Raw genomic sequence first — 21957 nt, forward strand, 5'->3', positions numbered from 1 at the left:
ATGATGTTTCCCTCAGGCAACTAGAGATGGCAAATGTACGTGGATTCCTTACTTGAGTAGAGGTACAATATCGATGTAAAAACGGCTTGAGTAAAAGTGAGGGTTCTGAAATGTACTCAAAGGTACTTTTAAAAGTTAAAATATTCTTATGGCATGATCCACTGTCTGTAAACACAAGATAATTGAAACAGAATCTACCTGCCTAGTGTCCTAATGTACTTGATGGACTGTTCTTGAACTTCCTGGAGTTTTGGTTTGCACAAGATGCAACGCATACGCCAGGAGTTGTCTTCAGCACCAACAAACTCTAAAAGCTCTTTTAAATAAGACCATGGGTGCTGCTTCTGTGACTGCGTGGGACCCTCACCGTTGATCATTTCTGGCAGCTGATGGAACGTTAGTGGTGTATCGTGTGGGCTGTGTGGCTGACCTGCTTTGACACTGATGTTTTGGTGCCAAAAAACAAAAAGTATATAGGCCCAGGCTTTATATATCAAGTAATGAGCCTTTTGGGGAAATGTAAGGAGTAGAAAGTACTGATATTTATGTTAAAAATGTAATTAAGTAAAAGTAAAAAGTCATCAGAGGAATAAGATAACGTAAGTATTTGTACTTCGTTACTTGCCATCTCTGGAGGCAACCAAAAAAAATCAATTCAACTTAATTCACAAAATCCAAATTTGTCTTTAAACAACAAAAATACAGGTTTACTTATTTGTGTCCATATACATGTTTTTGTTTATGGCGATTATAGAGTTTAATCAGGTTGAAAACAGTATTCAGTGAACCAGTTCTTGGGGCTGAGCCTGGTGCGGCTTCGTCTCCAAAAAGGGATCCCACCCCCTGATGAAATGTGTCACCAACTGATCCTCTAGACGTTTTGACTAGAGATATAGCTAGTGGTATTATATTTCATGTAGAAAACATTTAAAAGGTCAAAGGGACAGAGTTATAACAATATAAGTGGTTCATTTCCTTAGAGTAACACCATGACAACAAGGGTTAGAGATGAGAATATGGGCAGCAGTGAAACATTAAAATACACTCACACAAATTTATTAAGTTTCTCTTCTTTAATTTACATGAAATTGAACTGATACAAAACTGAGTAGACAACAGTATAAAAATAGTTCAGAGCAGTGAAAAGAGGCTAACAGACAACACTGAGTCAAAGGAAATCATAAGAAAGACCCACGGCCATTTACAAAAAAATAAAAACAAAATAAAAAACAGACTGGCAGGGCTTCCCTTATATTAAGTGTTAATGGAACTGTCCCGAGACCCCGAATGCAAAACGTAAAGACTAAAGGGACACATCAGGTCCCTACACAGCAGAGCAGACTGTGCAGCACCACAGCTCGTTGGTAAATCCAAACAGCTGTTCAGGAAGTAATTTAAGGATAAATGTTTGTTGATGACTTTCCAAACTTAAAGAATTGTACATTTGTGCTTCGTGTCACAAATAGTGCAAAGCTTCTTTGATTTGTGTCCAGACTTTGACTCAACAGCAGAGGAATTTACAGCAGGAACAGGTGTTCCCATCACACATGCAAACCACCTGCAGTCTCTCTGGATGAAGAGGATCAACTACTGTAACATGTAAATGTACAGATTTCAAAAGCAAATACAGACACAAATGTAACATTTAGTGAAAAAAATGAAAAAAAGTAAGAGTGTATCCTGCTATTTGAAGGTGCAGTTAAGTAGCACACTGTGTGTGCTTATGTGTGGTTTGGTGACAAATGGAGACATTCAGTAAATTAAGATTGCCACCTGAAAATGTGCCCTAGGTTCAATATTTGGCAATAACTTGACCTTTAAAAACACAACTCAGTGTAAAGACTAGTCCAGCGAAACTCGACTTCTAAAAAACATTCAATAAGAACAGAATATTTACATAAATGAGGCATATTTACTAGACTGTATTCTATGCCTTTAAGACAAAAATCTAAATAAAAGTAGTCCAGAGATCTGTGTCTATGCTATAAAATCAATGAGTGCTGTCAGATGAACAAGAGGAGTAAGGTTGTGATACAACATCCAAGTGCAGCATATACTTACAGAGAACATACTTAAAGGCTAAAAGCTCATTAAAGCTCAAAGTCACATTTGTCTCCTAAACTAAATAATACAAAAACTCAAGGCCCACAGGTTCTGTTCCAAACATACTACTTACTAAACAACAGAGGTGTGCTTTTAGCAGGATAAACATTCAGTGGCAACAGCCTGACCAACACAGTCATCTGATGATGAAGCTCAGAGGATGTTTGACACAGATAAATCTGAAACGGGCGAATTTAACTGTGTGAAATGTAACAGTTGTCTGAGTGGTTTTGAAGATGGATGGATGGATGGATGGATGGATGGATGGATGGATGGATGGATGGATGGATGGATGGATGGATAGTTGGATGGATGGATGGATGGATGGATGGATGGATGGATGGATGGATGGATGGATGGATGGATGGATGGATGGATGGATGGATGGACTTCTAGGTTTAGGGGTCAGGAGTATGAGCAGCTGCTCTCCTATGAGGCCTTGCTCTGCTCAGGGACTGGGTGCCCCAGCTGATTGGTAGTGTCCTGGATGCTGCTGCTGTGAGATCGGTTTAAAGCTGGATGCTGTGGTACACCTGGGACCGGTCTGACCTCTGACAGCTCACTCCTTGGAGTCGTCCTAAACCAGCCGTTCAACATAGGGGAGATAAATATTAGATATAACTTAAAACTTAAAACTGTGCCACAGGAAAAAAAAACAAAAAGTAAAACCAACTACCCAAAGAGAGCGTAAATACAAAAAGCATGTCAGTCTCAGTCTTTCATCTGCTCTCCAGAAACATGAGATTCATAAATCTGAGGTCATACTTTGCTGACAGTGAATCTAAAACTCAGACGACTTCCAGATGAGTCCATTCAGACCTGTCACTCACCTCCCCTCATGAACTCTGTGGATGCTCTCTGAGCGGCTGCTGATCTTACAGGAGCTCCCTCCTTTACTGCGCCTCTCTCCTCCCTCCCGCTCTCTCTCTGCCCTCCTGGAGCTCCTGCTGGAGGCCCCTCTCTCCAGGTGCTCCCTCACCGACGCCTCAGACAGGGACCCGTGCACATAGGGCTCATGATTGCCCAGCGCTGAGACTCCTTGATGGGTGGTGCTGGCAGCTGTGGAAACATTGGTGGGTGCAGCACCGGTGCTTGTGCCCATGGACTTTGAGATGACCTTGAGCTGGTGGGAGCTCGGCTTGTAGTGCTTCTTCTTGTGCTGGACGCGACTGTTGTGCTTCAGAAAGAACTCACAGGACTCCTGGAGCACCCTGCGGCTCTCGCTGATGGGACTGTAGATAAGATAAGATTTAAATATTTCTCATGAAGCAGAAATTCTAAAGTAACTTGAATTCTAACACACAACTGGACGAGACATTTGGTCTTACTCTCTCTTGCGGGTCCTGTTGAAGAAGTAGGCCCACTCAGAGCAGGTTTTCTTGCTGCTGACCCAGAACACTGCAGATATCCCAACCACCAGCGTCATCAGGTATTTCACCAGAAACAGGGAGAGGTCAGGGCGCTCAAGCTCCGTCGTCTAAGACAGAAAAACACACAAATCATCAAACTCCTGTGACCTTATTCACATGTAATTAAAAAGAGATGAATTTAGAAAAAATTATCCTATTTCTGTCTGGGTCAGGTGTAGGGATGGAACGGTTTATGAAAAAAATCGGAACTCTTTGATTTACCTCATTCCATACGCATGTACTTCGTTCAGTTTGTGTTGTTCTTCGTTTTACTGCTCAGTTCCAAGTGAGTATGTAGCTATGATCATACGCATGCGCAACTGGAGGTGAAGGGGTACAGCAGGACACATTGTGGGGAGGCATGTCTGTTGTGTACATGATGAGTAGTTTTTTTTTTTTTTTAAAGACCGTTCTTGTGACTTTTCTGGAGTTTGGAGAATCTGAGGTTAAAGCATGTTTTGATCTCCTCAATGGTCAGTGTGTGTGAGTCCCATAGACTGTACAAAGCATCAATACAGCCTCCCTGATGCCACCCGTCTGTTTCTGAAACAGAAAATGAAGCACACCGGCTATTGTGGCCATATTGGAAGTGGAAGCTTTGCGTACAGCTATAGGGTGCCTATCAGTCACCCCCCGTACAGTGTGTGCCGATTGTAAAGTTAGCGATTCAGACAGGAGATGTTTTTTAGCTGTAAAAAGGTTAATTTCTGCTTTGAAAACAGCTTTTTTGGCTTTGTGTATGTGACTTCCAGTACTTTCAGAGCCAGCCTTGAGCTAACACTCGAGAAACTGCTGATTTTAGCACTTCTGCATCCTCTCATATTCTTAGACCGGAGGTTGTGGCTTGGTTTGCTCTTCCCCTATCCAAAACACAGAGACAGTCCTCTTCACTCACAGCAGATAAAATCACGAAGTGTGTGTCTCATGGTCACTTCTGCCGGTCCCCAGCCCAGATAAAGGAGGAGGGCTGATATTTTGACATAAAAAACAACAACGACAAAAAACAAGAATCGCCAGAGGAAAGTTAATTTTTAGCTAATAGGGACTTTCCTTTCTGAGGAGTTGGCATGTTGAAACTAGCGATGTTTCACCCAGCTTTACTGGGGTTTGAAATGATCTTTTACCTCATTCTTTTAGGTTTTTCATGGCTATAAATGAGATAATTGATTACAAATAATCTGTTAATGGTGGATTATTAGGGTATATGGCAATCTGGGGTGGTAAAAACAATAACAATGTAGCCTGAACCGAAAACCATGATAAGAACTGAAACATGGTTTTTGTGAACCATTCCATCCCTAGTCAGGTGATACACCCAAACACATCTAAATGTAATGCTTGTTCAGTTTTTGTTTACCAAATCATCTCTTTAAAGTTAAAAACTTGAAGTATTTTGGTTTGTTTTGATGTTTGATTAGATAATCTTAATCAGTTTGCCTAAATTTACACATCACATAGGCAAAAACACATACTTTGAAATTCATCAGGTTTTCACTTTTGGTTGGCGAACATGGCTGCTAACTTTTTATTCATGGCATCTTCCAAGTATGAGACCATAAGAAATAAAACAAAGAGTTTGAAAGTCTATTGTGTTTTTTAATCTGAACCTGTTTGTATCCAAACTAATTTTCCACAGTTACCTTATAGGAGCAGGGGATGCTGTACTCCTGACAGCGGTCATTGATCCAGGTGTTCTCCCAGGTGCTGCGGTGGCTCTGCTCGTAGGTGTAGCATGCTAACAGAGTGACCAGCGGGACCAGGTAAAGGCCGCTGAACACGCCGATTCGGATCATAAACTTCTTCAGCTTCTCCTGGTTGCGTTCATCGTGCTGGATGACCTGCCTGACGTGGTTTAGGGAGACGATGCCTGCCAGGATTAAGAAGAGGCCGACGGCGACGCCAATACACAGAGGAGCCAGGACGAAGTAGCGCAAAGCGTCCAGGTCGTAGAGCCCCACAAAGCAGACTCCACTGATGTTGTCTCCTTCAACCTTATTCAGAGCCAGCAACATGACGGTCAGTGCCCCGGGGATCCCCCAGGCAGCAGAGTGGAACCACACCTACAGACAGACCACACGTGTTAGGAACATTCGCTGCTCACTGACTTCTTATAACTTTCATTTACTCTTTTCTTATTTACTTATACATTTATTCTCTCTGCATCTGAAAAAAACCCTTACTGCTTTCTTCTCGATGGCCTCACAGCTCCACTTGGGACCAGCTGCCAGGAACCAGGTGATGGTGAGAATGACCCACCAGACGATTCCAGCGATGGAGAAGAAGTAGAGCAGCATGAAAAGCAGCGTGCAGCCTTTGCTCTGAGAGCCCAGCACCACCGTATCCACTCCACTGGGATGTGCAGCTTTAGTGCAGGCTGCGTTATTCCCCAGCAGGAAACCGATGAAGTATATGAGCGAGACGAAGCTGTAGCAGACGGCGTAAAAGATAATTGGGCGCTCTGGGTAGCGGAATCGTTTCACGTCGATGAGGAAAGTGAGAAAAGTGAAGAGCGTGGCGCCCAGGCAGATGATGGAGCACACGCCAATGAAGCTCTTTGCAAAGTCAATATCGTGAGGTTTGAAGTACATGTTGGAGCAAGGTGGCGAGCAGTCCTGTGCACCCAGGAATGATGACCCGTGGCCTGGCTTGGTTTTCAGCTGCAGTGGGCACCAGAAGCCAAGGTCCCTCTTGGCTGATGAGGGGCTCATTGCTGTGGTTGTATGAAGTTCAGCCCATTTAGAAAGGCTACATGTCTCCAACCTGAGGAAAGCGAAAACAAATTAGAGCCACCTGTGCTGCTTGTATGTATCGTTTGATGACGGTTCCTTTCCTTACTTGTCACACTGCAGCTCTGGAGGCCAGGTGATGCCAAAGACTCGTATGTTCTCCTCACAGTCAGACAGAACAGTCTCACAGTCCTCTCTGCATGGACGGATCACGTAGTTCTCCTCGGTGCATTTTGGGAGAAAGGCTTGGCAAAGGAAGCGGTGGACGTCTGGAGAGCAGTGCAGGTTTACAAGGGGCATGAACGGCTGGAGACAGATAAAAAACAAAATATAGATATCAAATTTAAAAAATATTAGGGACTGCTTCCAAAGCTTGAAGTTTATCTAAAAACAAATGGAGCTCCTCTGAAAATTCTCACTTGGTCCAAAAGTCTGTGTAACAGACGGGTCTGATATAAGTTCCATCTAGCTATTGAATATTTTAGTATTTGAGTATTCCACTGAAGAGACTTTAGGCAATTTATTTAAAGGATAAGTTTGGTTTATACAGCTTTTACATTGTATATAAAATGAAGTAGAACAAAACACTCACTCAGAAGGCTTTCCTGATCCAAGCAGTGCTTCAGGAGATATTTAGATCCAAAATCGTGCAGCGGACGTCCGTATAATGGGATCCATCGGGGCATAGACAGCGCTGCTCCTAAAACTGCATTAATCGTCCAAAAACTCGTGTTTTTCACCAGGTTAGTCCTTTGCTGCAGTCTGTGTCACTCCAGACAGCGCTGTGTGACTGTAATGACCTCTGAACTGACGAAGACTTTGTTAAAGTTTGTCCCTCAAAGAAAGGAGTCAGCTCTCCAGAGAGTGCTGCGCATGCGCCGAGGGGCAAAGGTAAACAAAGTCTTTGTCAGTTCAGAGGTCATTACAGCCACACAGCGCTGTCTGGAGTGACACAGACTGCAGCAGAGGACTAACCTGGAGCGGACCATGATGGAATATTGGTGAAAAACACAAGTTTTTGGACGATTAATGCAGTTTTAGGAGCGGCGCTGTCTATGCCCCGATAGATCCCATTATACAGACGTCTGCTGCACGGTTTTGGATCTAAATATCTCCCGAAGCACTGCTTGGATCAGGAAAGCCTTCTGGGTGAGTATTTTGTTCTACTTCATTCCATAAACAATGTAAAAGCTGTATAAACCGAAATTATCTTTTAAGTTTAACGCTAGCTAACGAGATATTAGACATCATAACAAGAAATTAAGACATTCTTGACAAGATTTTGAGTCTATGCAGTGTTCAGACTAAAATGATCATCCCTGCTGTATTGGAGCACATTAGGCTCCAGTGCTACTTGATACTTAAAGCCTTCATTGATCTGTGAGCTAAATTTGACAACATCCCAGTTAGCTATACCATGTTTTTCCATCTTCACTCTTCAGCACTGTGTTTTACAGATTAAATAAGTCGCTGAGTGATTTGTATGACAAGTCATTCGCAGGACGCTGAAGGAAAGAGCAATGACATCATGGGACAGACAAAAAGTATGCAAAAACACACTGATGTGTTTACAACTACAAATGAACTCAGTTTGACTCTTTTTTTAATGTTAAAAATCAGTCCTTCTTCCGGCACGCGGGGCACGTTGAGAAGCAGCTGGTGATGCAGATCAACAAATGCTTTCACGTCCGTCTCCAAACTCCAGAAAATAAGCAAGTTTTTTTGCTAGTTGCTTTTTTGGAAAAAATAAAGGCGCTGGAGGGGTTTAAAATGTAAGTAAATATAGCATCAGCTCTATGTGCCAAATTCAAAGTAGTCTGGGCAAAATACCACTGTTTGATTGCTTTCAAATTAGACGATTCCTTGAGGCAGAGGAAATTCCTCGATCGGTTTTTGTTTTTGAGTTAGTCAAATTCTCCTAAGAGTTGATTTAGCCCTAGTTTGATGAGAAATACTTACATATGCAACCAAGAGGAGGACTGATTTCTTTGTTGTTAAATTTTTACAAGGAACTTTATGGGAATGAACTTACAAAATAAAAAGTCTCAAAAAATAAGTAGTAAAACAACAAAAATAGTCAGAAGAGAACAAAATGTGTGGGAAATGATAAACACAATACTAAAATTGCCAAACTGGCAAAAAAACAGACCGCTGGTATGTCTTGGTGGTTGGATTGCACGAGGCTAACAGCCCTCAGCCGGTCAGTGTGGGTTTGAGTCAAACCTCAGCCCCTTCCCACAGGCCCATTCCCACCATCACCCTGATTCTTGCTCAACTCACTGCCCTGTCCTCTATAAATACAGACATAAAGCATGAAAAGATAACTCATATAAGAATTGTTTTTATTACTAAAGTAGGTGTAAATCCAAATTCTTTAAAGCTGCAGAAACAGAAGAGATCAAAATGTGACTTTAATAAGATTAACAGTCTACATCAATCATTCCCAAAGTCTGGATCTTGGCCCAAAGGTGGGTCGCCAGAGATTTTTTATGGGTAGCCAAATTAGTTTTCAAAATGTTTACATGAAATTCATGCTTTTCTTAACCAGAAGAAGTCTCCCTTTACTGATTTGTTTACTGATGATTGGCTCCTCACACTGTCATATCTGGTTATGTTTTCATTATGAAGGGTCATCGCCACAATATTTACTGCAACTGGAAACATGTTTTTCAAAAGTCTGAGGCCATGAGCTGGTGCTGCTGAAACAACCTAAGCAACACCACCCTATGTTTCCTACTGTTTTACAGCCCCAGAGGGAAACTCTGTCACTGTGTCATCATCACACATATGAAAAAATTAACCCATTGATTACTTTAATCATTAGTTTTCAAAAAAAAGATTTGAAGTCAGATTCAAAACCCCTTTGAGTTTGAAAGTCCAAAGTCACAGCTGGATCTTGGACAGGCACCAGCTGCAAAAACAGGGCTGATACAGTTTGTTACGGCTGTGCAGTGACGTCGTGCTGAAAAAGAGGCATGTACAGATGCTGTTCCCGTTATTCTGGATGAACATCGCATTTTAATATCTTGCCCTGAATATCACATGACTGGGATACAATTCTGAAAAGGAAGCAGGCTAACCTGTAAAAAAAGCAAGTGTTTTCAGAGTGTAAGCCTAACAAAGCTGTATTGAATTTGTCAAATATGTTACAAAATATGTAACAGGGTATATGCTGAAATCCTAAAGTTAAATTAATACCTTTTTAAGACTTTTTTAAAAACCTTTCAAAAAGTCTTAAGACCTTATCGCGACCTTACGCTGTTGTTAGCAACCGATCTTTGACAGTTGTAGTTTGCATTTTAACATACATTAGGTAAACTGTGAAGGAATAAAGCTTGAAGAATAAACGAAACTAAAGGCAGATTAATTGACATTCACATTCCCACAACAAGTAACAGCTGTTATTCAAGACCAACGTGCAGAAAAAAAAAACAAGAATTTATTTCATCATTGTCAAAATTTAGGACATGTGCTTGAGATTGTGTGATTTGCTTTCTATCAGCGCTACATATGGACGACTACTTAACTACTGTACGAACTCAGTTTGTTGTCACATTAGCCTACGGATGTGTTGGGCTTCTAGCGCTACGTGTAGCCCGTGCTTCACAAAAAATTACAGAAAAATTTGTTCCAAAACAACTGAGATCAGGGGAAGCTTTCTCTAAATCGTAAGAATCCAAGATCCCAGGTCCTCATAAGTCTGAGACATTTTCTCAGAAGCCTTGAGAAACTTTTGTGATCTGAGAGAAATATTTTAAGATGCTAAAGCTTTTTCTAGATCCTCATAGCGGTCTGTGATGAGTGTGACGAGCAGAATGATCGTCCAATCACCAGGTGTGGTAAGTTTTGAAGGTTCAGACCCTGAAAACATTTTCCAACCAGATGGACTATTTCTGTGGCAGACATATGGAACTGTCTGTCTGGCGTATCAGATTAGTTTGTAACAGACGCAAGGAGGAAAAGAAATATCCATGGATACTTTTAGAGTCAAAGCTTGAATACCAATAAAATTCAATACCTCATAACATTACGATTAAGACTTTTTAATACTTTTTAAGGGCCTTAATTTTCCCACAACTGATTTATCAACTTTTATTACTTTTTAAGACCCCGCAGACACCCTGGGCTCTAATTTCGTGGCGCAGCGCAGGGGGCGCAAGCCTGGCGCAGCCTGCGCAGTGCTAATTTCGTGCGGCGCACCGCCGTGCGCTGCCAATTTGACAATTTGGTTGACCGTCTGCGCAGAGATGGGTGTTGATGGGCGCCAGGGGGAGTTGACGACGCACCAGGGGGAGGTGTCAGTAGATTCATGTTGGCGCAGTGACAATTTCGTGCCAAAAAAGTGCGCTGAAAGCTCACCAGCTCCAACCTGGTCTATCCTCGGCGCAAGGCGGAGCGCACCCCACGCAGCTGTAATTTGGTGACAGGCGCACATGTGCACACATGTCAACAAAGCCTCAGAGGCAGGTTTCCAGAGTGTCAGATAAATTTAATGCAGTAAACAATCACAGTAATCACTATTTAATGTAACTGTCTGAACCAGCATATACATTTATATCTATATTAACTGTCCCGTCACATCTGATGTCAGATTAAAGCCGTTTGTCATAATGGAAAGTTAACCTGATGGCAGCTGGAAGTTTGATGCACATCTTACAATTAAACAATAAACAGCCTTAACATCTGATACTGAGTAAATATCTGGTTCTCTCATTTTATTTCATTCAAAGAAAAGAGGGAGAGAAAAGACAAAGAAAAAAAGAGACGAAATAAATGTATGTCACTCAGGATTTCCCTGTGATTTCCCAAATTTCTCTGTTTTAGTCTTTATTTTTAACGTGTTCTTAAAAGATGGAGTACATTATTGTAAGGAGGATGAGGTGGAGACACCAGGAGAGTATACAGTATATCACCATCAGGTGGATCAAAAGTATTCTGAATGGATAAGCCAGCTGTTTAACAGTCTCCTCATTTTTTACTCCTGATAAAGACAAAGGAACAGATTAAATCTGTCCCGGGAGCTGGCCCACACGGTGACGCGCATCGTGTCCTCCGATGAGCCCCGCTGTCCATTGACCTGCTGCAGGCACAGTGGCTCTGACCGTCTCCGCTACCTCTCTCCGCGGTGCTGAAGATCAGTCAGACCAATCAGACGCTGCGCCTCGGCCGCAGGGCATTTAAAGGCGAGGAGAGGCGCTCATTTGATTGGTGAAAACAGCGCTCGGCTGTGTTAAACCCACTCACGGCTTTTCTCCTCCCTCTCTGCCATTTGCGCGGAGGGAGGCGTGGACGCGCAGCTCTGCTCTCATCTGCGCCTGGACTGCGCCTCTCATGGCACTGCAGGAAACTTGCAAAGTGCGTCGGTCACGCCCTGTGCGCACAGCGAAGGCCAGCGCAGGGCAGGTGCGCCTGCGCCTGGTCTACGAAATTAGAGCCCCCTATGTAAGATGATGCAGAAATGTGATTAAGAACCATTTTTTATCTTTGCACAGTTATCCTGTCAATTTAAAGATTACATAATTTGGATTGGGTAGCTGTGGCTTGTTTCCCCAAAACTGAGGGTCACCTGAAAAAAAAATTTGGGAACCACTGGTCTACATAAACTGATAATCATGGTTTATGAATGGACCATGCTTCTTTTTAAATCATCACAAAGCCAACCCGATGTGTATCACTGCTTCATGTTAAGTTTTGACTTAATTTTGCTAATCCATTGAGATCCACATAAAGGGATCCATTCAGGAGCTGGGAAGCATTTCAACACTGAGGCCGAAGCTGGAGGGCTGAGGGGTAGGGGGTGTGGTTTAGGTGGCAGGAAATGAGTGAACGGTCATTTGAAAAAAAAAAACAAAAAAAAACACTGTGACAAACCAAGAGGGCTGGAATGCACAGAGCTGCTGGAGACACAACACAGTTATTAAGATGACTGAACATGTACCTGGATTAAACTGTGGATTCATTAATATCAGAAGATGTCTGATTCTTCTAAATCACTGGATTCACAATAAAGAAGTTCCTTTGTCATGGCTTCAATCTGCTTCTACTCCACTACTTCCACTGGGGCGAAGTCATCAGGACTTAACTGTCATCATGCAAAGACAAACACATTTCTGTCAGTCTATTCTGCTAATATTTGTAGACAGAACACACACACACACACACACAAACACACACTCTCAAACACAGCCCACTATTCAAAGTTTCCTCTCCACTTTTTTCTGTGCTGCAGTCTGGCAGTGCGCCTGTCTCGAGGGCCGAGGTTGACAGTAAGCGTCCTTGTTTGTCTCCGGCGGAGGTCCCTGACTCCTTCTCAATGAGCTTCCCGTTGCTCAACATGTTACTGTAAAAACTACAGACCTCCAGAATCTGGGGCAGAAGTTAAGATCATTTCAATGAGAGGAAAGATCTTCAGCTTAGTGTTATATTTAAGAAAAAGAATGATTTTAATTCACAAAAAGAAAGCTTCAGAACATATATCAGCCTTAGCATCGTCTTTGTTCTGTAACACTTCAGACTTTTCTGTTTCAAAGCTGACAAACTGGTGAAACCTGGGACTGAGGGCGGGAAAAGGTTAGCCTTCCTCCGGAAAATCCCACTGATAGGCCTGACTGAGCCCACGCCGCAGAAAAACTCTACATGAATACAGCATCAGGGCTTTGGAATAAACCACAGCGCTCTTTCAAAGACAGAGTTATGCACAGAATGTACGACAGAGCAGAGGCCAGAGAGTGTAATCCAGCCACCTAGGAGACAAGACAGCAGAGGTAAGACAGAGCACCAGGGAGACATGAGTGAGTGATTAACAGAGATAGAATACTCTCATTGTGGTATGCTGGCTCGGCTTTGTGTGAACCTGGGTGTGTCTGCCCCCCTTCCTCCAGATATCAAAGGCCCTGCACAACAAAGTCCACGATGTCGCCTGTGGCAAAGTTTGCTGTGAATTAAAAAGATGATACCTGCTAGCCTGCTACCTTTGCCAGACGCCACACAAAAGACTCCTTCAACACATCACTGTTCACACTCAGTGCTCTGACACCAAATGTGTGTAACTCAAACCCCTGGCCTTCAGGAATGCCAGGATGTAGAAACACCAACAAGGGAACCGAAGTTCATTACTGAGGAGAGACACAAGACAACACTTGGTCTACAGGCATGAAAGAAAAAACAACTAGGCAAGAGTTTAAGAAAAAATGATTGTACAGCACTAGACCTGAAAGGATTCCTCGAATAATTTGAGGTACTCGATTACAAAAAATGATTGAGGAATTTTCTCTGCCTCGAGGAATCGTTTAATTTAAAAAAAGCTCAAAGAGTGGCATTTCAAATAGAGCTGACGCCATATTTAGAGAGTTTTCAGACCCCTCAAGCCACCTCTTTTTCAAAATAGCAACTAGCTACAAATCTAGCTTCTTTTCTGGAGTTTGGAGACTGATATGAAAGCATGTATTGATCTGCATCAGCTGCTTGTATCTCATATCTCATCAGATTGCACAGAACTTAGAATTTATCACCCAAAGTCACTTGATTTTACACTTGCTTGAAACAAACTTTCATTTGAAAAATAACTGCTGTTTAACTTAACAAAAATGTGTTTTATCCAATTACTCGATTAATTGATGGAATTTTCAGTAGAATACTCGAATACTAAAATATTCCATAGCTGCAGCCCTATACAGCACACTGGACGTCAAGCTAAACGGTGAAGAATGGATTCTAAACTCTTTAAGGCAAATAGACTTTACACTGACACTGAATCCCAACCAACAGTGACAAAAGCTCCACATAACACAGCTGTAATCTCTCAACGTCCTTACACACACAAAGAAGCTTGTTTATCTGGAATTAGTAGGATCTCTTTCATAGGTCGGCATACGGTGTCAGAAGATTTCTTGATACTCAAGTTGCAGCTATGAGAAGTCCTGAAACCTTATTACTCCTCAGACACTCAAATCACCAACAGGGATCAAAGTGCTATCATAATAGCATGTCCCTGATCCAACAGTGCCTTCATAATAAGGATGACCCTGCTGACTGTGAGAAAAGACAGACCTGGGTAAACCCTCTTCATCTGTTTCTCCTTTTCAGTTCTGCAAAGCAACCATGTTTACCACACAGGTCGTCATTTTATCAGTTTAAATACTAAATGCTTGTTCCTGAAAATCTCACACTGTAGCTGGAAAACTGTCTGTGTGTGTCTGTTGCTACAAACAAAGAGGAGTAATTACAATTCAATCACTTCACTCTTTTACAGCCTGACAGACACCACTTTTTATAGACTGGAGCCAGTAACAGTACTAATTAAAGCAATTATTTTCAATCATATTCATTATCCCCAGAAGTGACTTGAATAGCAGTTTTACTAACATGCAACATGAGCATTTTGTTTCTTTTCTAGGACATGGTATTAAACCTCAATGCAAACCCAGAACAATGAGAACCTTTATGAAGGTCAAGCAGATGAGAAATCCCTCATCATCACTTTTCTCCCCTGTATTCCTAAATTGAGCTTCACCCTACAGCAGATTCACAGCAGCCTACAAGGTCGTCATTTCAGCTGAATACAAAATGTTGTGACATCTGTCAGAATTTAAAGGAACAGTTAGTGTTTTTTAACTGGGGTTGCATGACACACTTGTCAGTAGTAAGCATATTTGAGGAACTGGCACATGAGCTGGGCCATTAGCTTCTGCAGTGAGGCTGTTTTCACATCTGAATTATGCTGAATTCAAGAAAGCTGAACTCAGTCATTGATGTCAATGAACACTGGATTTAGAAGAGGCGCTGTCTGACTGTCAGAAAACCTGTTTGTTGGAGGACTATTTGCACACAGCACACATGTCGATCTGCTTCCAACAGCTACTACTACAAAAAAAAAAAAAAAAGGATGGAGAGAAACCAGTCTCTAGTCTTTGTGACATCACTCTTCTGTTCCTGGACAGAGTAATGAAGCCAATTGTTGGTGGGAGCCATATTGGAAATGCAGACTCAAGAGGCCACCTTACTAACAGCCATACAGCACCAGACCTGTCAGTCATATGAGCTGTGCCTCTTAGTGGGCAAACTAGTGATCAGATGCTATGGGGAGGATCTGTTTTAATTGGACTGCCTCACCACCTTCTTGCGAGTCTCACGCACACTGTTGTGAAGATGTGACTTTTAATCAGGTGTGTGTTTGTTCTGGAACATTTTTTTTCGTTCAAGATAACTTTTTACCAGATACAACATGACAAGGTTAGGTATTTATCAGTAAAGTTACATAGCACTGCTGTTTGAAACGTGACAATAAGCAAACTTTGTAAGTTTCTACCATACCTCAGTAGCCAGCTAAATGTAGCGCTACTAGCAGCTCAGTGCGTTGAGAGGTGTCTGTACTGTGTAACGTTAGCTATGTCCTGTAAGTCATCTACCAATCAGAGCTAACGTAACGTCACTCTTCATTTTATTGATAGACTCTCAAGTTTGAACAGACCACTGCAGAATAACTGCTGACTGTGGGTTGGAATCAACATTATCACAAGCAGTTTAGCTCCTGTGTTAGCCTTTAGCTCGTGCTCTATCACTCTCCTGTTTAGCTTTCTTCTGCTCTTCTGTCTTTTTTCTGTCTGACAGTTAGGCTCCAGTGTCCACCATCACTACAAAATTAATCATAGAAATCGTTTTTGGCAGAGAAAAACACAGATCTCTCTTCTCACTACAAAACTTGTCAACCGGCGTGGTGTTGTCATAGAGACCTAGACGTGCTGTAAATCAATCCAGTCTTGCTCGACCCAATCAGGAAGCTAAAAAGTGGCATTTTAAAATAACCTATATTGGCACTGATAATCTAGTTTTAGAGTGTGGATTACAATCAGGTATATATCTGGAAGGTAGAATTTTTCAAGAACACTGTTTGTTTCTTCAAAACCAGTGAGTTAAAAGAAAAATCCAGAGCAAGCTCTAAACATGTTTTTGATGCTGTAAAAATGTATATATTTTTGTCTTGGTATGTCTGCTTTCTGGTCTTTCAGCAGCCAGTCTCAAGCAGATTATTAACAAACTGCAACTTTTAGCACTTCTCCATAGGCTTCATATTTTTCAAACTGGATGCTGCCCCTTGGGAGAAACTTGTGTGCTAAATATAGAGCAGGCGAGACCCTATGTAAGCTGGTGGTGCGTGTGTGTGAATCGGGAGCGCACACACATGAACTGAGGGAGCTGCAGCTGTCATAGGTAGTGAGTGGGGTTTTGGTGACAACATTACTCAGGACCAAATCAGAGGACACCAGCAGCTCAACTATGACTGCAGTCTGCTCCCCATCCAGAGCTCCCTGCCACACTGAACGCTGCTTTTTCACAGGTTTTCTTCAGCTTTTAAAAACTGAATCAGGGGTATGTAATATACTGTGCCTGCAACTGGAGGGGAAGACTGAGTTGAGTTGAAATCAAAAAAACATATTTCTATGAATTTGTGGGTCTGGTATTTTGCATTAGTTGGTTAAAACTGTCTCAAAATGAGATGCACCAATTCTGTCCTACCCCTTAGGTCATAGGTTTATTTCAACTGTGATGAAATTAATTTTTTCAGCCTCCCCGTCTTTAATGGTCAGGAATACCTGGGAAGAAGAGCTTGGTATTACCTTTTCCAGCGAGTGGTGGCTGAAAGCCCTGGAAAGGGTCAACACTACTACCCCTTGTGCTAGTCTGACACTAATACAGTTCAAGGTTTTACACAGGACGCACCTTTCCAAAGTCAAATTAAGCAAATTATTCAACACTAGTGTTACATGTGATAGATGCTATATTTCTCCTGCCAATCACTCACACATGTTTTTCTTCTGTCCTAAGCTACATTTTTTCTGGTCCACCTTCAATAAAGTCTTATCAAAGGTCCTTAATCAACTGGTGGCTCCCAGCCCTCTAATCTCTATTTTTGGTGTTCCTGACAATTTTGGTAGTATTTCCACCAGAGAGGGGATTGTTATAGCTTTTGCTTCTCTTGTTGCCCGTAGGCGAGTTTTACTTCATTGGAAGGACCAAAAACCACCATCTCTTTATTCTTGGCTGAGGGACCTCATGTCTTTTCTTTACTTGAAAAATATATAATATAATAATATAAAAATATAAATAGTGCATTAGAGGTTGCTCTGACAATTTCAATAAGATATGGGGTCCTTTTTAGTCCTTTCTTCACTCTCTTAGGTCTTTGGATGACTAATGTACTGTTTGACAATCACACTGAGCAAATCTTATTTCTGTGCTCAGCTGTCTTGTACATTTTTTATTTTTCATTTTTATTTTATTTTATTATTTTTATTTTATTATTTATTATTTTTAAAGTGTGATTTATTATAAGAATTATCAGTTATTTTCACTATTATTTTACTTAGTATTTGCAATGTTTTTATTTTATTCTTATTATTTAGTATTATTTTTGTTATTCTGATATCTTGGTGGGAATGGGGTTAACATGTCAGTTGTCCAGGGGGGACAAAAAAATGGGTATTGTGTACATTGTAATGGAAATGTGCTATGCTGATAACCCTAATGAAAGAAATATTTTTAAAAAATGAGATGCACCAGTATCAAAATAGTCAGTGTGTCAGAGTAGGGAAAAGTCAAGTTGACCTGTTCCTCATGGACCCAAACAGCTAATCAGGATAAACATGTAACTGATCTGTCATCTGTGCAAATGCTGAACAAAGATGCTTTTTAACAGCAGGTTAAAAAACTCTAAATAGGTAAAAGAATTCTAAGCATAGCATACAGTGACACTAACATGTGTGTTTGGGTTGTAGTTTGTTGAAATGAATTAAATTAAGTGATAGAGTTGACCCTATTCTCAGCCGTGGATAGCCTAAATTCAATGATGGTTTCCCAGGTGGGTAATATATAAACAATTGACAAGTCTCTTAAACAACACCACTATAATATATCTTGACATATATCCTTTAATAATAACATTATTTGGGGTTAAATGATGTTAAGCCATGTTTAGTTTTATGCCTGTTATTACTGCTTTTGTATATGTGTTGCAGACCCCTCTGTTTAACAGCATGAAAGCAGTGACTGATAAAGGTCTGAGGCACTGAGGACTCACCTCCATCTTACTAGCTGCCACCTCCTGGTCGTAGTGCTCCATCATGTTGGGGAAGAAGGTCATGTTGTAAGACATTCCCATGCATCGATACACTTTGATGGGCTCACAGGTAAACAAGCTGTGGGCGCTGGAGCTCCCCACCCATATGAAGGCCAGGCAGGCCCACAGCGGTCCTGGCATCAACATCACGGTGACTGATCAGTAAGGAATGTGAGAGAGTGTATCCAACCAGGACAGGTTTCTTTCTGGCTCACAGTGAGGATAATTTAGCCAAAGGCTTGAACTCCCTTGTTTCACGCTGTCATCTACATTTCATTTCCCCTGGGGTCATCTTTGTGGAGGCAGCGGGCACTGCAACAGGCAGAGCTTTCCCATCATTCCCGCGGAGAGATATCAATCCCACATCCCTGCAAATTAAAATCAAAATAAGTAAGTTTAGGACACAGTCATCTACGAACTGAGAAAATTTTATCTAAGGGGCTTGTTATTGCATTATCCCAGTGTTTAGGTCCTTGGTGATACAACCTTTCATTGGCTAACATTTAGAAAGTCAAATTCAACAAGGAGAATTGAAAGTAATGTTATTACTTAGCATCCCTACAGTTACATTTGAAGTCCTGGGATTAAATTCAGTAATACTGTTTAGTTTATTTGGCTCTGAATTTCACTCACACAATATTAGGGGACTAGCATGTGATCAGTCCCACTGCAGGCTGGAAGATCATGCACATTGAATGCTAGAGATCCAGTGTTTAGGTGTGAGTCAGAACTACCTGTTGCACATTAAAACTTCACATATTCTAATGTTGAAACACCAATACTTTTGAAAGCTTGACATAATCACTGATCTTGTATTCACAGATGAAAAGTGAAGACTTTAAAAATAAAACATTTAAAGGGATTAAATCACAGCAGTTCCAGCGAAATAGTACTTGTTAATTTTCTGCATCCAGGCATACGTGTGCGTCTAAGAACAAGCAGTATTTGGGACTTTTGCATAAAGACACCATCCTGATTGTGTAAACAGACCAAAATGTGAGTAGTTTATTCAACATTTCACTGTTTTTACCCCACCATAGTTGTCAAAATGCACATATTTCAGCCTGTGACCTCAATTCCTTCAGTTAGAGCCAGCTATTACTAACAGCAAAGTAACGTGATGTCGGTTGGTTATTAACTTCTGTGTTAGCATATTAGCATTGGGAACACTACAAGTTTACACAGCTTAAGTTTGACAAAAGCTACAGACTTTTCAAAGTAGTTATACATTTTTATGTCGATAAAAACACACCAGAGCCTACTTACATGTGGGAAAAAAAACTTAGTTAACTTCGGTAAACGGTGTCTCTGTGACAGAAAGCTACAACAGGAAAGTGGTTTTCCCGTGCATTAGAAGCTAAAAGCTGGACCAGCGTACAGTAAACATGCCTGCTTCGGTCACTGCCGTGGGGCCTGAAAACTTCGGTTAAGAAAGTTAGAGAGAAACTCTGAGAGCAAACAGGAAAAACAAACACTTACCCGAAATGCAGAGGTGTCACAGCTGACTACACGCACACAGGCTGGAGTTATTCCGTGGGGAATTTCAGGAGCGTGTTTCCTGCGATAAGCCCCAACTCAGACCTTTCTTTTTTGGACGGGCTGCTGTGGAGCGAAGCCGCCTTCACGTGTAGTTGGAAATTTCACTATCAACAATGTACTGCTGCAAGAAATGCGTTTATATTATAATCTATGGCTTAGACAGTGCAAATTTTTACTCAAAATAAAGTTTTAGTTGTTTTTGAGGGCTCGGTAATTTCATTAATTAGTGTGAGGATCAGAATAGTACTGACATAGTTGAGAAGGTGTTATACAAATCGTGTAGATCTTTTAAAAGCACGATGACACTCGCAAAAACGTTGAAAGATGTGTTTTTAAGACAATAAAGGTTTAACTATAAACATGAATGATTTACAGAGTTAGCCTAAATGCTCTCACAGTGGTAGAAGTGAGATTAACGGAGCGCAAATGAATGCAGCATTAGTACAATTGCAAATGAAGACTGACACAACCCCAGACCGAATGTTAGGGAGGTTTTTAATCCAAAAGAAGGGCTTCTTTATACAAAATGTGTGGTCGTTCTTCCCTAAAAGATTGGTAGAAAGGTTTTGGTTAATGGACATGGCTTTATTTAGCCATTTCCGTCTATCAAAACAGGAGCGTGGTGTTCACTTACAGTCAGATGAATCGGACTCACCCTCTAGGTCTTCTGAGGACCCCTGGTGTTCCTACAAGCAGCGGTTGCAGGCTACAGTATCGTTCAGTCCCACAGTTTGCCGTTGTCCAATTACCCACATGGGGGCGCTGTTTCCCGTCTATGTGCGTACTCATGTGACCGCGGTGAGAGGCGGGGTTATAATGTAACAATTTAGGTGCTACAGTGCAGCCAACAAAGTGTCCGCGAGAACTGAGCGCATCTGTTCGCCGTTGTGCTCCTCTCTCCTGTCGTCGCGGATGTAGACCAGCAGCCCAGCCCGGACATCAGATGACATTTTTTAGGGACACACCGCCACAGGGGACGGGACCGAATCACTCCAGATTCATATGAGGTGCGTGAGCTTCGTACACATTTAGAAAGGCAGAGAGGTAAATACAGTGTATCCCTGCAAAACTGTAAATAGCTCTAAATAGAATTAGGAGTGGATTATCTCAGTGCGCGCGGTGATGGATGCAACAGGATTATTGTGCTCGGTGCGGAAGAGGTGGCCGCGTCCCCCTTAGTTTCTGGACCGAGGCGCTGGCCTGTTGCTAGGAGACCTTTTGACAGCCGGGAGCTTTTAGAAAGTGACAGGTAATGTACTAATGGTGACTGCTGATCTGGCAACACAAACCACACTCCTACTCTCCTCACTGGCTTCTGCAGGCGTTTTTATGAGGTAAAGAAGCTTTTACAACTGTGTGTTTTAGTCAGGAGATTATGCTTTTTTAGAGAAAACAATGGCCTACTTGATACGATTATGACCCTAAATTTATCCTCCTACAGATATGTTTAATCTTTCCTGAGGCCTGACGATAGAAACTCGTTGTCAGGGGGAAGTGTTGATGGATGTTTGGGCATGAGCAATACAAAAAATCATAATCTTTCTGTGTTAAGGATATATTTTGGATAAAAGACCCAAAAGATGTACAAATAGTGATACTATCTGTTCTACTGATTTGATTTCACAGTCACATATCCTCACTATTGAATGATTTTCTTCTCCAGAACTTGTAACCAAATTGTCCTCAGCTCATTCTGGATGGAGTGCATGCCTTCAGCATGTGCTGCCCTGTTTTGGGTTTGGACTATCCAGGATAAGCTCCCTTTCTCCTTCATCCATCAGCAGCAGCAGCAGCCGTGGCCGTGTGTCTGAAGGTCACTCTGATGAGATCGATAAACAGATTTCTCTGGGGCTTCGTTCAAGTGCAGCCAGTCGTGTACTCAGTCCTGCCTCCACCTAAAGTCAACCACGTACTCACACAGGCTCCTTCTATCAAGTAGCCTTTGAGAGCACCTGAGGCAGCTTACTATACAGTGATGTGTAGTATTCTAATCAGAGAAGATGAAGCAGCTTGTGTTTCAGAGTGCATCTTTGCTGACCTCTGTTCCCTCATGAGCTACTAAGTA

General features: G+C 41.8%; 2 protein-coding genes across 6 annotated transcripts in view; one reads left to right on the forward strand and one right to left on the reverse strand.

Annotated features, from left to right (window-relative positions):
- Positions 1-2397: 2397 nt before the first annotated feature.
- On the reverse strand, positions 2398-19990 carry fzd6 (frizzled class receptor 6). Its single transcript, XM_074682946.1, has 8 exons — positions 19833-19990; positions 18315-18721; positions 6348-6544; positions 5693-6272; positions 5153-5572; positions 3432-3580; positions 2934-3335; positions 2398-2680 (listed from the first exon to the last, which is right to left on the reverse strand). Exons 2-8 carry the CDS (start codon positions 18498-18500, stop codon positions 2533-2535), a joined length of 2082 nt encoding a protein of 693 aa, XP_074539047.1. The 5' UTR covers positions 18501-18721; positions 19833-19990; the 3' UTR covers positions 2398-2532.
- Positions 19991-20696: 706 nt separating this feature from the next.
- Positions 20697-21957, forward strand: part of klhl32 (kelch-like family member 32) — a 40410-nt gene continuing 39149 nt past the window's right edge. For 4 of the 5 annotated variants that reach the window (XM_074682948.1, XM_074682951.1, XM_074682950.1 and 1 more), the window contains exon 1: positions 20697-20899. The gene's annotated coding sequence lies outside the window, so the exon portion shown is untranslated. Of the gene's footprint in view, positions 20900-20963; positions 21142-21957 lie in introns of those variants that run through there. The other variant, XM_074682949.1, reaches the window with a different exon arrangement.

This window comes from Halichoeres trimaculatus, unplaced genomic scaffold (genome assembly GCF_033239565.1).
Source record: "Halichoeres trimaculatus isolate MK-OKI-2021-1 unplaced genomic scaffold, fHalTri1.1 fHalTri1_scaffold_12, whole genome shotgun sequence".
NCBI lineage: Eukaryota > Metazoa > Chordata > Actinopteri > Labriformes > Labridae > Halichoeres > Halichoeres trimaculatus.